At 40.8% G+C, this 14,174-nt stretch overlaps 2 protein-coding genes across 2 annotated transcripts; one reads left to right on the forward strand and one right to left on the reverse strand.

Moving 5' to 3' along the window:
* Positions 1-1,398: 1,398 nt before the first annotated feature.
* mis18bp1 (MIS18 binding protein 1) lies at positions 1,399-7,531 on the reverse strand. Its single transcript, XM_080871616.1, has 16 exons — positions 6,552-7,531; positions 6,296-6,433; positions 5,897-6,168; positions 5,613-5,686; positions 5,321-5,442; positions 5,099-5,189; positions 4,822-4,937; positions 4,507-4,673; positions 4,357-4,426; positions 3,325-4,273; positions 3,069-3,247; positions 2,577-2,710; positions 2,346-2,488; positions 2,175-2,262; positions 2,028-2,082; positions 1,399-1,884 (listed from the first exon to the last, which is right to left on the reverse strand). The coding sequence occupies exons 1-16, from the start codon at positions 7,378-7,380 to the stop codon at positions 1,781-1,783; spliced, it is 3,531 nt and encodes a 1,176-aa protein (XP_080727742.1). The 5' UTR covers positions 7,381-7,531; the 3' UTR covers positions 1,399-1,780.
* A 1,103-nt stretch (positions 7,532-8,634) lies between these two features.
* LOC308389983 (serine protease HTRA2, mitochondrial-like) lies at positions 8,635-14,163 on the forward strand. Its single transcript, XM_080871627.1, has 8 exons — positions 8,635-9,343; positions 11,417-11,621; positions 11,743-11,937; positions 12,052-12,084; positions 12,564-12,672; positions 12,810-12,879; positions 12,964-13,059; positions 13,610-14,163. The coding sequence occupies exons 1-8, from the start codon at positions 8,883-8,885 to the stop codon at positions 13,773-13,775; spliced, it is 1,335 nt and encodes a 444-aa protein (XP_080727753.1). The 5' UTR covers positions 8,635-8,882; the 3' UTR covers positions 13,776-14,163.
* The last annotated feature ends 11 nt before the right edge of the window (positions 14,164-14,174 follow it).

Genomic DNA, 14,174 nt, shown 5'->3' on the forward strand with positions numbered 1-14,174 from the left:
CACTTAACTCAAGGACTGAACCAGCGTTGTGTCTACACATAACAGACAGGTCAACAGCAAAGAACTAATTTTAAATGGTTTCTTTAGGCACTTTGTTACTAGCAGCCTGTCACAATAGGCACACAGTTTTGCAGCATTAAATAGTATTTTGCACCAACAAGGTGATTCCTAAAGAACTGTTAGCCAAAAACTTGGCATATCTTGGCATGGTGTGCAAAAAAATTGAGGAAAAAATTGAAAGTGGATAAGAAACGGCAGGCCTAAAAAAAAAAAAAGATCCACAGCAGGAAAAGCAGTTAGTGAAGGTTATATCCTTCAGAAAAAGGAAAAATCCAGCAAAGACCTGAGAAATGCATCTGCTATTCACTGAAGCCTCATCACAAATGTGGCTTCAGTGAATAGCCACAGGAAACAGCAAGAAAATGAGGACTGGGATAGGTCTTTTCTATTAGAACTGGACTGATCTTATGGAGGGATTAATCCAGTTTTGACATTTCTGGCTCATCATCATCAGTATGTACAGAAGAGAAATCTTGTGGTACAGTATCTGTACAATGAAAATGAAAATTCTTAAAGAATCAAGCACCTTCTTACCTTACAGACCCAAAATACTGTATCACCTGAATAGAGTACTTTGCTCTACTTTTCATTCCTAGATTTAAAAGTAGAATAGGAAGCAGAGCAGAGAGGCCCCTCTCCTGTGGAACCAGCTCTCAGATTTGGGAGACAGACACCCTCTCTACTTTTAAGATTAGGCATAAAACTTTTCTTTTTGACAAAGCATAAAGTTGGGACTGAATCCCTTAGTTAAACTACAAAAGGCTTAGGTTGCTGGGGCTCCCATGATGCACTTTTTCTTCTTGACTCACTATGTGTTTATACGCCACTCTCATTTAAATATTAGTTATTAATAACTCTTTGGCTCTCTTCCAGTGTCTTTTTGTTCTGTTTCATTACCTCCAATCAGTCGCGACAGATGACTGACCGCCGTTCCGCTTGAGGTTTCTTCCTGTTAAAAGGAAGTTTTTCCTTCCCACTGTCATCAAGTGCTTGCTCATTGGGATCTGATTGTTGGGAGTTTTTCTGTATTACTGTAGGGTCTTTACCTTACAGTATAAAGCACACAGACAACTGTTGTTGTGATTTAATGCTATATAAATAAAACTGTACTGAACTGAATTTTAATCAGTGGTGTTAAGGATCTTGTCATAATTATGAATGTGGACAGTACCATGTGGAAGCATTACTGAAGCAGTGTGAAATCGTCTTGACAAAGAACAGAATAAAAGGCAGCCAAAAGAAAGTGTTGAATTTCCTTCAGGAAGCCTGTAGAACTCATCCTGAAGACTACTTGAGCACATCAACACCAACAACCTCTGTGCAACTAAAGCATAAAACAATAATTAACAATGGGGGAAAAAAAGGTTTATTATAAGTAACCCTTTGGTATATAAAAAAAAAAAATGCAGATACACAAAAACTATATTTACAAGGATGTACTGCAAGACAGCAGCAGTTCTTTTTTTATTCTCTATTAAAATTGATTTTACATTTGCAACTATTAAATGTAGACCACATTGTCTCAACACAAAAATATTTATACGTTACAACATTGGAAGTTATGTACATTGAAGTGGTGAGGAAGACTGGCAACAGATGTTTGGCTGTTCGTGTCTCAAGGTGGGGGGATCCCACCTTTCCTCTGCTAATTTTGACTCATTTGAAGAATTTCAGATTTAAAAATAAAATGAACAACATGACATTTCATTTCTGGCTTTGATCAGTCGTTATCTGAGAAGTAGAAATCCTCCTCCTCTTCTTCACTTTCAGACAGCGCCTCATTGTTTCCAGGGAACATCTCCCAAACCACGAATGTATCGTTTTCTAGTGCAAAAGAGGGGAAAAATAAATAAAACAGGTGGTCAAAGACAAAAAACCAAAACTCTACCTGTAAAGTTATGAACTCTTTTCCTTTTATCTATATATTCCTTTTGTACAACTGTTACCTAATTCTTAAGGACACTTACCCGTGTTGCCACATCTTCTCATTGTTATTTTAGCTGATGGTGTGGGTGTGAATCTCTGAAAGTCAAAAGAAATACAGTGTTGTGTGAAACAAACTTGCATGATGAAAAATGTCACAAATTACGCCCAATCTGTTAGGAAAGAAGTACCTTTGAAGGAAGTGGGAGCTTGCAGGCGTTAAACTGATTTTTTTTAATCCTCTTCTGCAGTTGATACACGTACTTATCGTCATTGTCCCTTTAAAATCGAGGCAAAAATTAAGTGAAAACGTTGTTTTCCTGCACTCATCTCATTTCAGGTTAGAACAGACGTTCGCCCACCTGTTTGGAGAACCCATCATGCCTGGAGTGATATGCAGACACTGAGGAGTCTTTACTTCAGGGAAACGTGCCGACATTGGGGTCAAGGGTTCCAGGTCCGACACTGCCAAGTCTTCTTCGTCCTCGGAACACAAGGAAGGGAGCTGAGTGTCGAGGCACGGTCAAGAGGAATGGTTAGTTGTTGTTTAGTGTAACGACTACTCATAAAAATCCTGTGAAAGGGAGACAAACCTCAAAGCGCTTGTTCTGCATGTATTCAGAGCTGAAAACGTCATCAACATTGTCCCTGGGCATAGTCTCCAAAAACTGACGCACTTGCTGTTTTCTCTTTAGGGTTCCCACTCGAGCTGATATCACAGGATGATCTGTAACCAAACACAGGCAGATAGGCATCACCGGCTAAGGCTATGTAAGGGTGCTAAATTTGTGTATACTTTGTTCAAATCTGTGTAACAAAACAAGCTCTAGACTGTATTTAAATTTTAAAGAATTTATTACTCAAAGAGAAAACAGTAGATCAATAATGAAGGTACCTGTTGGCTGTATGCATGAGATTGTCCCATTTTACTTAAAGAGTATAATGGGACACAAAGTAGTGAATAGTGAAGTAATACTTTTCAATGCTGGAAAAATATCCCTCAAAGTTATTAATGAAACACCTTAAAATGGTACACAAATTAACTAACTTGCACAGTCGACATCCCAGAAGTGTCTATTCCCTACCTGGAGCTTGGGGCGGCTCAACCTTTTTCTTTTTGGGTTTCGTGGCTTTCTTAGCAGGACTGTACGATGCTCCCTGGGATGTGTGCTGGCTGTGGCACTCTTCTGCAGAACGGGTTCCCACCATCCGTGCTACCTTTGCCCAGTAATTTGCCATGTGCTTAGGATAGTAAGACACAGCCCTGGCAAACAGAACATAGAAAAACACGATTATAACCACAAGAGAGCGACAAGGCTTTACTGCGGATACAAAACTCACTCTTGTAGTCTCATCAGCTCTGCCTCTGTCCACTTATCCTCATCGTGCTCCGGCGGTATGCTGCCCTTGTTCGTACTGTGTTTCTTGCTGGATTGCGTGGGCGCAGCCAAAGTCTTTGTGGGTGCCGGTGCTCTGGTGCATTTGCTTGACTTGTGTTTTGGTTTGTGCCTCATCAAGTTATCTGAATCCTCTGACTTGGTGGATGAGGACCCATGTTTTGGCTGAGGCCTGCTACGAGCATTTCTACTGCTTTTACTGTGTGCTCCTTTCCTTTCCCTCCGTCTCCTTGTGGGTAACTCATCGTCCGATGACAGATTCTGGGATGTTTCATCATTCACTGGGGGAGATTCTAGGGGATTTGTGATCCGTTTTCTTGTATTTACTCTTTTTGTAGGCCTGCGAGTGGCATGTGACCCATATTTTTGGGACTTCAGTGCTGAATGCTCTCTGTTATCTTTTTCCTCTTCAGATCCTGGTGAGTTGTTTGTGGCAGAGCTGTGGCTCGACTTTGACTCCCTGTGAGTGCTCCTGCTGTCTTTACTGTGTCCTCGCTTCTTCCTCTTAATAGATAACTCATCATCTGATGACAGATGCTGTAATGTTTTAACTGAAGGAGTTTCTGGGGAATTTATGACAGCCTGTTTACTTTTAGATAATCTTGCTGAAGCACTACAGCTGCCCTGTGACTGTTTCTGTGATCTCTGTGCTGAAGACTTTTCATTATCACTGTGGTGTTTTAGGACAGTGTCCACATGTAGTTCTCTTTCTTTAGCAGGACACTTTTGGCCAGACCTTGTTATTCTTCCTGCCCCCTCCTCAGGGCTTATTAGTAGCTCTGCAGCAGGTTCGAGAAAATCAGAGTGATTCCTGTCTGGTTTAGCCTTGACTCTGTTGCGTCTGTGAAGAGGAGCCTTGACCTTCCTCAGTAGTACTGATGCCTCCTTTTCACCTAGGATCAGAGAACACAGTTTTATGCAACATGTACTTTAAAATCTCACACTGCTATGACTAAAGCTCCAAGAGCGTCTTTACCTTCACTGCAGGGCAAGAACACACGGACGGGCTCCTGCGACATCCCTGTAGACAATGTTGTATTGACCTCCTGTGGAATATCAAAATGAATATAGTTGAAGTAACTCACCCTTAATTATAACACACACAAGCCCAACTTTAGGTGCTTACAGAGTTGCAGATGGAGGTATTATAACATTCATGGATGGTAACGTTCATGAACGCATCTAGAATGACGCGCCCTCCTTTCCAGTACTCCAAAGGTGGTTTGATTACTCGACCGCTTCGAGACACTTTCATGCTAGAGGAGGGGGCACCCATGGGAGGGCAGGATTCAGCTAGAGAGAATTAACAGAGAAAGTAAAATTACTTTATTGTAAAAACAAAAACAACAACAATTTATTCATGCCCCCAAATCCACTAAAAACAAACAAACAAACAAACAAAAAAAAAAAACACGTCACCAGGTTTGTATCGTGTACTTACATGTCATAAAGGAAGTTTGCTGGTTCAAAGAACTGTTGATGAGGGAGGCCTCCGATTTTTTCTTCGATTTGATACCACTACTTTCACTTTTCTTCTGTCTTCCTCTGCCTTGGTTGCTACAGGAAAACAAAATTTAGGTCTTAACCAAGCCCAAAGGTGTAAAACAACCAATCTAAACAAATTATACAAAAAATAATTAATTTAGTCACAATCCCCCTGCAAAAACAAACACAATATATTGACCGCAAGAGCAGGGATGTGAAATTAGTGTTCTTACTCTCTCGACTCTGTCAGCATCTTGTTGTAAAGCGCCTTCCAGTCAGGAGGAAAACCCTTTTCAAACTTTTTCAAAAACCACCTGGGAAACTCTGGGAAAAAAGAAAGAGTAAATCCATGTAATACCATGCATAGGACTCTCTCTATACAGCTTTGCTTCACCCTTTTATCCATTTTTAATTTCTTCCCACGCACAATTGGAAAAAGGTTCAAGTCAGCTTACCGGGTTCAACTTTCAAGTTCATCTTCCCAACCAGGATGTAAACCCTGCCGGAGACGGTCTTTATCATAGAATTAGAAACCCTGTGCATGATGACGTTACTGTTCCATGGTATGTTGTCTTCCCTGGGAGGAAATGACCAGCAGTTAACTATGAACCTCATTAAAATCTTTTGGATGAAACCAAAAAAATGTCTAAGTCTAATGTCTAAATGTCTATCAAATGAGAAAAGCAACCTGACATCATGTCATTCTCCTCATTCACAAAGTTCAAAATTACATCAAACAACACTTACCCGTGGATTCCATCAACAAAGAGGCCCTTGCTGTTCTTCCTCAGGAACCACTTTTTGAGATAAATCACACTCTCCTACCAAAGGAGGGAAACAAGGGGACAATGATGAACCAGAGAAAACTTGTATAGGGAAATGCAAACTGCCGCTGACCTACTTTTTCAATTTGCTCTTGAAATGTAAATGTATCAGTAACTGTTTTTCTTCAAACAGTTTTCAGGCTCAACCGACACAAGGCCTGCCATTTGTTCACTTATATTTCATTAATAGGCATTTGCTTTACTCACGCTGGGGAATGTTGCTTGCTTAGGCCACTTGTTGCACTTGAACACAGCCTCTTGTCTCTTCGGAATCAAGATCTTCGGAGAATTGAGCACGAGCGGGTCTTCGAGCAAAACGGGCTTCGACGACACAGCCGAGGTCAGAGCGTCAGCTGACTCTGATATGCGCCGGCTTACAGGAACATCACTTTCTGAGGTGTTTGTAAACACACTGTCGTCCCTCTCACCAACACTGTGAGGTGTGGAGAGAGGGCTGTCTCCGGACTTAAGGGAGTTACCTATGGGAAAGATATTGTGCCATAAGCAAAGGTGTGTTGTGCACAGTGACCTGGGAAAACTCAAACTATATCTATAGAAACTGCTTAAACCGGATGTGCTGCTTTTTTAACACCATGGCACACTCACCTGCATTAAAGATGTCCCTCGTGGTATTGATAGCTTCATGAACTCCCCGCAGTTCCCTTTTGCTTTCTCTCTCCTTCATATAAGCAAACATCTTAGCTGGAGACATTATAGGAATTTTTTCCAAAACAACACCACAGCCTGTTTCAAAACAGAAGAAATATTTTATTATTATTCTATTGTAGACGTCTACCAGGTGATTTCTATACACCTCTATATTCTGATGTAAGGTGGGGAAAGGCAGGAAAAAATGTCTCACGTCTCTCTGCCACGGATTTTCTTGGTGTGAACATGTCTTCGGGGATCCTCTCTGGTTGGTCAGTGGAGCATCCTCTGATGTTCATCCAGGTGCTGTGGGTGTTCTCCTCGCTGACAGCAGGGGCTTTCCTCTGCCGAGGCTGACATGTGAGTTCATTTCTCACCTCCTCAGTGCTGTTGGTGTTGACTTTGTTAAACTCCTGCTGCTCCCATTTTCTCTTCCTCAGCCTCTTCACCATGGGGGAAAAGGCACTGGCTGTAGACAGGGGTTTGTGGAGAGGAGCGCATTCTTCATCAGAAGCAATGCTCTTGCAGTCACTTTCGACAGGTTGAACCTTCAACGGAGTCGTGCTGGAGAGGATGAACTGATCCGCGTCTCTGACCTGAGGAGGTTCTTTGTGGATATGATTAGTCAGAAAGAGAGGGTGAGATATGGCTGTCGACTCCAGGAAACGTCTCTCGCTTCTTGTGCATCCAAGTCCCATTTCAACCACTGGAAGCGTTTCCTCCAAAGGTTTGCGGATAAAGTCTGAATACGAATACGGAGAGGTTTTCTGTGGACTCTTAATGGGCGAGAGAATCAAAGGCTGGGCTTCGTTGCCGAACCTCTGATTCTCATCGAACTCCTCGGTCACCCAGATCCTCTGCTGCTGCTTCCTGGGCGACTTTAAATTAACTCTGTACTCCTCTCGAGCGTTGTTCGGCGGACCGTTGTCGTCTTTTGCGCACATCGCTTCCTTTTGCACCTTGGATTTGAGCTTAGCAAAAACTTTGGCCGGAGATTCAAACTGCGGTTTTGTCTGTTGTAATAAATGAAAATACGAAGCCATGATTCTCGAGCTGAAGTTACCTGACTGTAGATCCGAGGCGTTAGCTAGCAGCTAACGAGCTAGCCCGCAAATTTTAAATTTCTCATCACCGCCGCCTTTGGCTCAAACCGTGTGACGTACTTTCACAACAAGTACGTCACTGCCGCTCATCTCTGGAGTTTTGTTTTTATGAATAAAACTTTATTTAAAAGTTTGAAAACGTATTCTTGCAGTCTGTAAGGTTTTTTTTTTTTTAATTTTTATTATTTAACACGAAAATACAAATAAATATGATACTTTTATTACTCACCAAAGGTTGAGCATGTAAAAAAAAAGTAAATAATAATAATAAATGGATAAACGAAGAACTATACATATATAATATTCAATATAATTCAATCTAAAAATGTCAATTAAATTTAAGACTAAAAAAATGATAACCAGTGTAATATGACTTCAGAAAAGTAACTGATAATTAATTTCTTTATGAAGAATTTTAAAAAAAGAAGATGACTCTTTCACGTGATACATACAGAAAACATAAATACATAATGTTAATTTCTTTCCCTTTGTAAGTTTCCCCCCAAAAAATAATATTTGCTGTTGAGTTGATATATATATATATATATATATAGCAATGTAATTGATATGTTTGTGTATTTTAACTTATATTTGTTCTTTATCATGTAGTTTAAATTATTAAATTCTTCTAGTTTTACACACACATTCTATTCTCTTTAATTGTAGCCATGTATTACTCTAACCACTTTCCATTTGTGGATAAGAGCTCCCCAAGAGTAAAATCACTTAACTTAAAGTCTTTATTTCCATAGCAAATAATATAAAAAGATATATCTAATATTAGATTCAGACAGCTTTTCCTTAACTTTAAGGATTTATCTGTAAAAGCAATAATATTTTGGAAATTTTTATGTATTTAATTAATTTATATGTCATAATTCATAGGCCTAGCAACTTATCATACTTTCCATTGGTACTTGTACTTAAGGAGAATACTATAACGCAATTAGTATGCACAGGCCTTATTTATTGTACTCTTTTTATTGTACAGCGCTTTGTGACGGTTTTTCTGTAAAACGCGCTTAATAAATAAACTTTACTATCTTGATAACATGCATATACATGCAAAAATATGCAAAACCTGACCGTTTCTGTTGTAACTCACAGACAGTTTTGATTTTTTTTTAACCCCTGCATTTTCTCCCCTGCAGAGGGCAGTAATGAGTAAAGAACCCACAAAAGTCCAGGGAGGAAAAAACAGCACCGAAGAAGAAGGTGCCTTACCACGCAGGCGCAATCTTAGTGACATTACCGTGTTGAGTGTGTTGTGCTAAAAATTAATAGGTGGGGAATATTTTTTTGTATTTCCGTTATTCTGACTGGGCTAGATAACGGTACACTTTAAATGAAGGCGCGTGAATAACAGACTGCTGCAAACATTGGGATATAAAGTGCTTTTTGGCTGCCTTCAAACCGACGTTGAGCGAGTAAAGTGATGCAACATGGCAGCAGCGGCTGTCAATAGGGGCTTTCTTTCAGCATTAAGGACTCAAAGTTGGTGTCAGACCCGAGGACTTAACTCGTTAGCTGAGAGGACAACCAGTCGTGTCTCTGCTGTGATATGTAACCATGAGGCTGCAGGAGGACACACAAGCCTGGACAGGAGAGCTCAAGCTGGGGAGAGAAGAAGAAGAAACGGTCGGGACAGCAACAGAAGCTCCTCTTTGCTCACCTCTGTGTCGGTGGGTTTGGGGCTCTGTGGTGCGGTGCTTCTGGACACTGAAAAAGACCAAAAGGGGGACAAAGAATTGGCAATATCCCGGGGATTTCTCCAGCACATCCTCCCATCGGCTCAGTGCGCTTCTCCCTTCAAACCAGACAGCCCCCGATTTAAGTACAACTTCATTGCAGATGTGGTGGAAAAATCTGCTCCAGCTGTGGTGTACATTGAAATCGTGGGCAGGTGAGTTAACTAGAGAGGTGCCATTGACGGTAATAAATGTCAGTGAGTTTTTTTTCCTGTGTCTGCGTGTGACTTATTCGGTTATGTTCCTAAATCAAGATTTCAGACAGCTGTGAGAGCACACACTGGAGTTAAACACTCAGTCCCAGAAGCTGATCTTGCTTGCCCGGACATGTACCAGAAAACACGAGAAAAGGGTCTTGTTTGTCTGTTTGTTTTTGTTTTGTTTTGTTTTGTTTATTACAGATGTAACAGAAAAGGACCCAAAGCATTTGTGATTTTATTTTCAAAAAACATCATCAGCTGCTGATATACTTTAGCAGTGGATAGTCTTGTTTTTATCAGTAAGTGGAATCAGGTAAAGTCCTGACAGTCAATCCCCACCTTTACTTTTTGTGTCACAATAACCTTTTACTGTGTGTGTTTAACTTGAGCAACAGTTCTCATAAAGGAGATCTGCTTTTACCTATTTTCAGTCCAGTCCTTTTACCTGACCTTTTTCCTGAAGAGTTTTTCTTTTTTCTTTTTATTGTTGGTTAAGCTACGTAATGCTGACTGATGAAGCTGAAGTAAGATTAAAAAGGCACTTAACTCACTGGAGGAATAATGGACAACTTGCCTGAGAACCAGTTTTTGAATTGTGTTTTTAGGCACTTTGTTAATGCAGCTTGTCAAAAAAACACATAGTTTTTTTTTTTTCTTTAACTGAATCTATGCAAAATGCCAAAGATAAGAGTTTGAAAAGCATGAAGTAGTATTTTTGAATCAAGATGACTCCAAAAAGGTATTAGCTGAAAAATATGTCTGTGAAGGTTCTCAGTCATCCAGGTCATCGTTGTCTAAGGAGCTTGGAAAGAAAAGCGTCTGGACTTCTTTAAGTTGCTTGAAGACGTTTCACCTCTCATCCGAGAAGCTTCTTCAGTTCTAAGGTCAAATGGTGGAGAGTCCCAGATATAAACCTAGTGGGAGAATCCCCCCACAGAGGGACAAAAGGACCCCCTGATGATCCTCTAATCGCCTGAGCCAAGGTGTGAAACTGGGTGTGGGTCCCAATCAGCCAGAGTTTCGGGTGTGTTCATTGTGAAACCTGGCCCCACCTTATCATGGGCCAGGTTTCACAATGAACTCATTTTTGTCCACACCCAGTTTCACACCTTGGCTCAGGCGATTAGAGGATCATCAGGGGGTCCTTTTGTCCCTCTGTGGGGGGATTCTCCCACTAGGTTTATATCTGGGATTCTCCACCATTTGACCTTAGAACTGAAGAAGCTTCTCGGATGAGAGGTGAAACGTCTTCAAGCAACTTAAAGAAGTCCAGACGCTTTTCTTTGCAAGCTCCTTTGACTATTAGCTGAAAACATGACACATCTCAGCAGTGCGTCCTTAAAAAAATTGAGGAACCTGGACAAGTGGAGGACGTTTCCTTTTTTCTTTTTTTTTCTTTTTTAAAGAAGAAGTGACAGGCCTGTCTAACAGTCTGTCTAAATAAAATTCAAAAGAAGACAAAATCCAGCAAAAACCTGACACAAGACCTGAGAGATGCATCTTTAAAACACAGTGCACTGCATTTCAGCCTGTGATGTTGGGGATGTCAAAATTTATGCAATCGCAAACAGAAAAGTAGCGTCAGATCTTGATGCTACATGCTACATCTGCCAATCCATCTTTTGATTGGTGACAGCTCTATTTTTTTATTTTTTTTATTTTTTTCAGTATCACAATGATGTCAAACAAAATCAAGCATATCTGGGTAGAAAAACAAAGACTATTACTGAAAACTACAAAAATGATTACAAGAGAACTTGGAGTGTGTTGATGAATGAAGGTGATCACACCAAATATTGACTTTAAAACTAATTAGAACTGTACAAACACCGTTTTTGCCTCATATACCGTTACTCTATGTTTGCACATGTTTCAGTAAAAACAAGGAACTTATATTCCTTTTTCCTAGACACACATAAAGAAATGAGGGGTGGCTCAAGACTTTTGCACAATACGGTATCTCCTGCCATATAAACTAACCCTGAGAAACCAGGGTCAGTAAGATAAGCTGCATTTACTTCTTTACAGACACCCGTTCTCAGGACGAGAGGTCCCAGTGTCAAACGGCTCCGGTTTTATCATCAGCAGCGATGGTCTCATCATCACCAATGCCCACGTTGTAGCCAACAAGCGAGGCGTCCGTGTGAAGCTCACCAATGGAGAGACGTACAATGCCATCGTGCAGGATGTCGACCCTGTGGCGGACATCGCCACCATCAAAATCTCTGCAAGGGTGAGCAAGAAAATACAGGCCAGTCTCAGTGAAAGGAGCTAAACTAGCATGTGTGCTTTCACCACAGACAGAGAAACACAGAGCTTTATTTCAGATGCTCTTTCTCTCCCCTGACATGCAGAACCCGTTACCCACTCTCACACTCAGCCAGTCGTCTGACATCCGACAGGGAGAGTTTGTGGTTGCCATGGGAAGCCCATTTTCGTTACAAAATACAATCACATCGGGGATTGTCAGCTCAGTGCAGAGAGGCAGTAAGGAGCTGGGCCTGTCCAACTCCAACATGGAGTACATACAGACCGATGCAACCATTGATGTGAGTACTTGAATAGAATATATTTAAACTGGAATATGTTGATAGTGTATTTTCAGTGACTCAGGCATCTCCTGTCGTGTTTCTAAATGCCACATTTGACTAATTGTTTTTCAGTTTGGAAATTCTGGAGGTCCCCTCATTAATCTGGTGAGTCACAAGTCCTGTTTGTGTGTCTCACTCTCACACACTCACTCTCTCTCTCTCTTTGTGATGCAATACAGTGGCAAAACCATTGCGTTGCAGCCTGTTTCCGATTGATGTATTCTAGTCTATTGAAGTGTTTATTTTAAGTCACACAGCATGCAGTGCTGGAATTAAAGTGCTCTCCAGTAAGTAGTCATAAAATGTGCCTTGATTTCAGCCACAGGTATATACAAACACATGCTGATTGGGCTAACACCACAGAAACTAAAACCATGATAATACTTTGAGTGTTTACTGAGCACACCCATTAAACACTCAGTGTCCTGGTGAAAGAAGTGTGGGGTTGATGTGCGATTAGCCCGAACAATTTAAATGGCCAAGTCATCTCAGTTGATGATGCGCCAGGTGTTTGTTGACTAAATGTTGTTGGATCTGATCTCATAGTTCCGCAAATCAGAGTGCCTTATCTCTCCTTTTATTAGGATGGTGAAGTCATTGGTATAAACACCATTAAGGTTACCGCTGGCATCTCCTTTGCAATTCCGTCTGATCGTGTGAGGCTTTTTCTGGAGAAAGCAGCCAAAAGAAAAAGTAAGAAAACGATCAAGAATCAAAAGCAATGCATCGCATCTTTTTATGTGGCTTTCTACCTCATGGTGTTATAAAAAATATGTTAGAAAACCTGCAGTCTTTCATGAAGTTCACACATCTTTTCTCACCTCTCCCAGGCACTTGGTTTCATAAGGATGAGACGAAGCAGCGGTACATTGGTGTTATAATGCTGACGCTGACGCAGAGGTAAATGTAGCGAGCGATGCCCCGTTAGAGCAGCAGTGCGCAGTGTTTGATCTAAAACAAGGTGTTTTCTGTGTGTTCCTTTAGGATCATTGCTGAGCTGAGGTTGAGAGACTCATCTTTTCCGGATGTGACTCACGGTATCCTGATTCACAGGGTAATCAAGGGCTCTCCAGCTTACAGGTAAGCATAAAGGATGCTTCTTCTTTCAGCTCCTCAAGTTCAGCAACTTATATTGAGGTTGCTTTAATCTAATACATGTGTTTGTGGTTGTAATTAAGATGCAGGCATATGTGAGATGTTTGTACAGACTTATAGTGACTTGGTGCACACAGAATAAATTTTTACTTTTGTCATTATTGCTGTATTAAGGGGAATTTACAGTGGCCCTGAGGGTTCAAATGCATAGCAACTTAAGAAAGCACCAGGAAATAGATGAAAAACACAAAGTCGAAGTTGAATGAAACACAGTAAATGTAGACAAAAAAAATCTCACAAAACACAATGTTTTTGGGGACACAATGTGACGGACAACTGCAGAAGTGACAGAAACCAAAACGTGCGAAGGATTGCACTGAGACATCAGGATTCATCTGTGTGAGGAAAAGGCAAAGTTATGTGTGTGTTAATAGCAGGATTCATAACTGAAGAGGGTCTTTTTGTTTTTAAAGCTGTAGATATACGTTATACGTTTGTTTTTGTTGGTATATAATTGTCGTATGTCTTGTTTCAGAGCTGGCATGCAAGCCGGAGACATTGTGCTGGAGATAAACGGGGCCAAGGTGAACACCTCAGAGGAGATCTATGAGGCCGTCCGCAGCAGCGACAAAATCACTATGCAGGTGCAGCGAGGACAAGAGATACTCCGCCTTCACATAACTCCCGATTATATAGATTAATGCAAACTGCATTATTTCATGTCAGCCGCTGGACAGAATGAGTTGTTAGCTTGTGTACACCAGAAAACTGTGAAACCTTACAGTGACTGTGTTCAAAAGAAAATGTTTGCTGTTTAATAAATTAGATTTTATGTAAAAGTTTTCTTATATTCTCCAGTATTTCACTAACATTTGGAGAGGTGTCAGCTTACAGTGAATGTGTAGGCATTTTAGCCATAGTAAGTGTTACCTGTTTAAAACTACACTGGTGCAGTCTTCATGGTGCCATTTTTCATTAAATGATAAAAGCCATGCTCACTGTTTATTCACGGAGGGGTTCTTAGTGAATTCTACCTCTTCTTTCTTACTTATTGCTCAGAGTAGCCAAACTTGTGTCTCTTGTAATGATTTGTGTCCAAA

The sequence above is a fragment of the Rhamphochromis sp. 'chilingali' genome, assembly GCF_963969265.1.
Source record: "Rhamphochromis sp. 'chilingali' genome assembly, chromosome: 21".
In the NCBI taxonomy this organism is placed as follows: Eukaryota; Metazoa; Chordata; class Actinopteri; order Cichliformes; family Cichlidae; genus Rhamphochromis; species Rhamphochromis sp. 'chilingali'.

Excerpts from the sequence above, each read along its gene's own strand:
- mis18bp1 (XM_080871616.1), bottom strand. The coding sequence starts at position 7,380 with ATGGCTTCGTATTTTCATTTATTACAACAGACAAAACCGCAGTTTGAA. Across the intron at positions 4,274-4,356 it reads GTTCTTGCCCTGCAGTGAAG|GTGAAAAGGAGGCATCAGTA; the intron begins GTAAAGACGCTC and ends CTCTGATCCTAG. Across the intron at positions 2,711-3,068 it reads TGAGCCGCCCCAAGCTCCAG|ATCATCCTGTGATATCAGCT; the intron begins GTAGGGAATAGA and ends GTTTGGTTACAG.
- LOC308389983 (XM_080871627.1), top strand. The coding sequence starts at position 8,883 with ATGGCAGCAGCGGCTGTCAATAGGGGCTTTCTTTCAGCATTAAGGACT. Across the intron at positions 9,344-11,416 it reads TACATTGAAATCGTGGGCAG|ACACCCGTTCTCAGGACGAG; the intron begins GTGAGTTAACTA and ends ACTTCTTTACAG. Across the intron at positions 11,622-11,742 it reads CCATCAAAATCTCTGCAAGG|AACCCGTTACCCACTCTCAC; the intron begins GTGAGCAAGAAA and ends CCTGACATGCAG.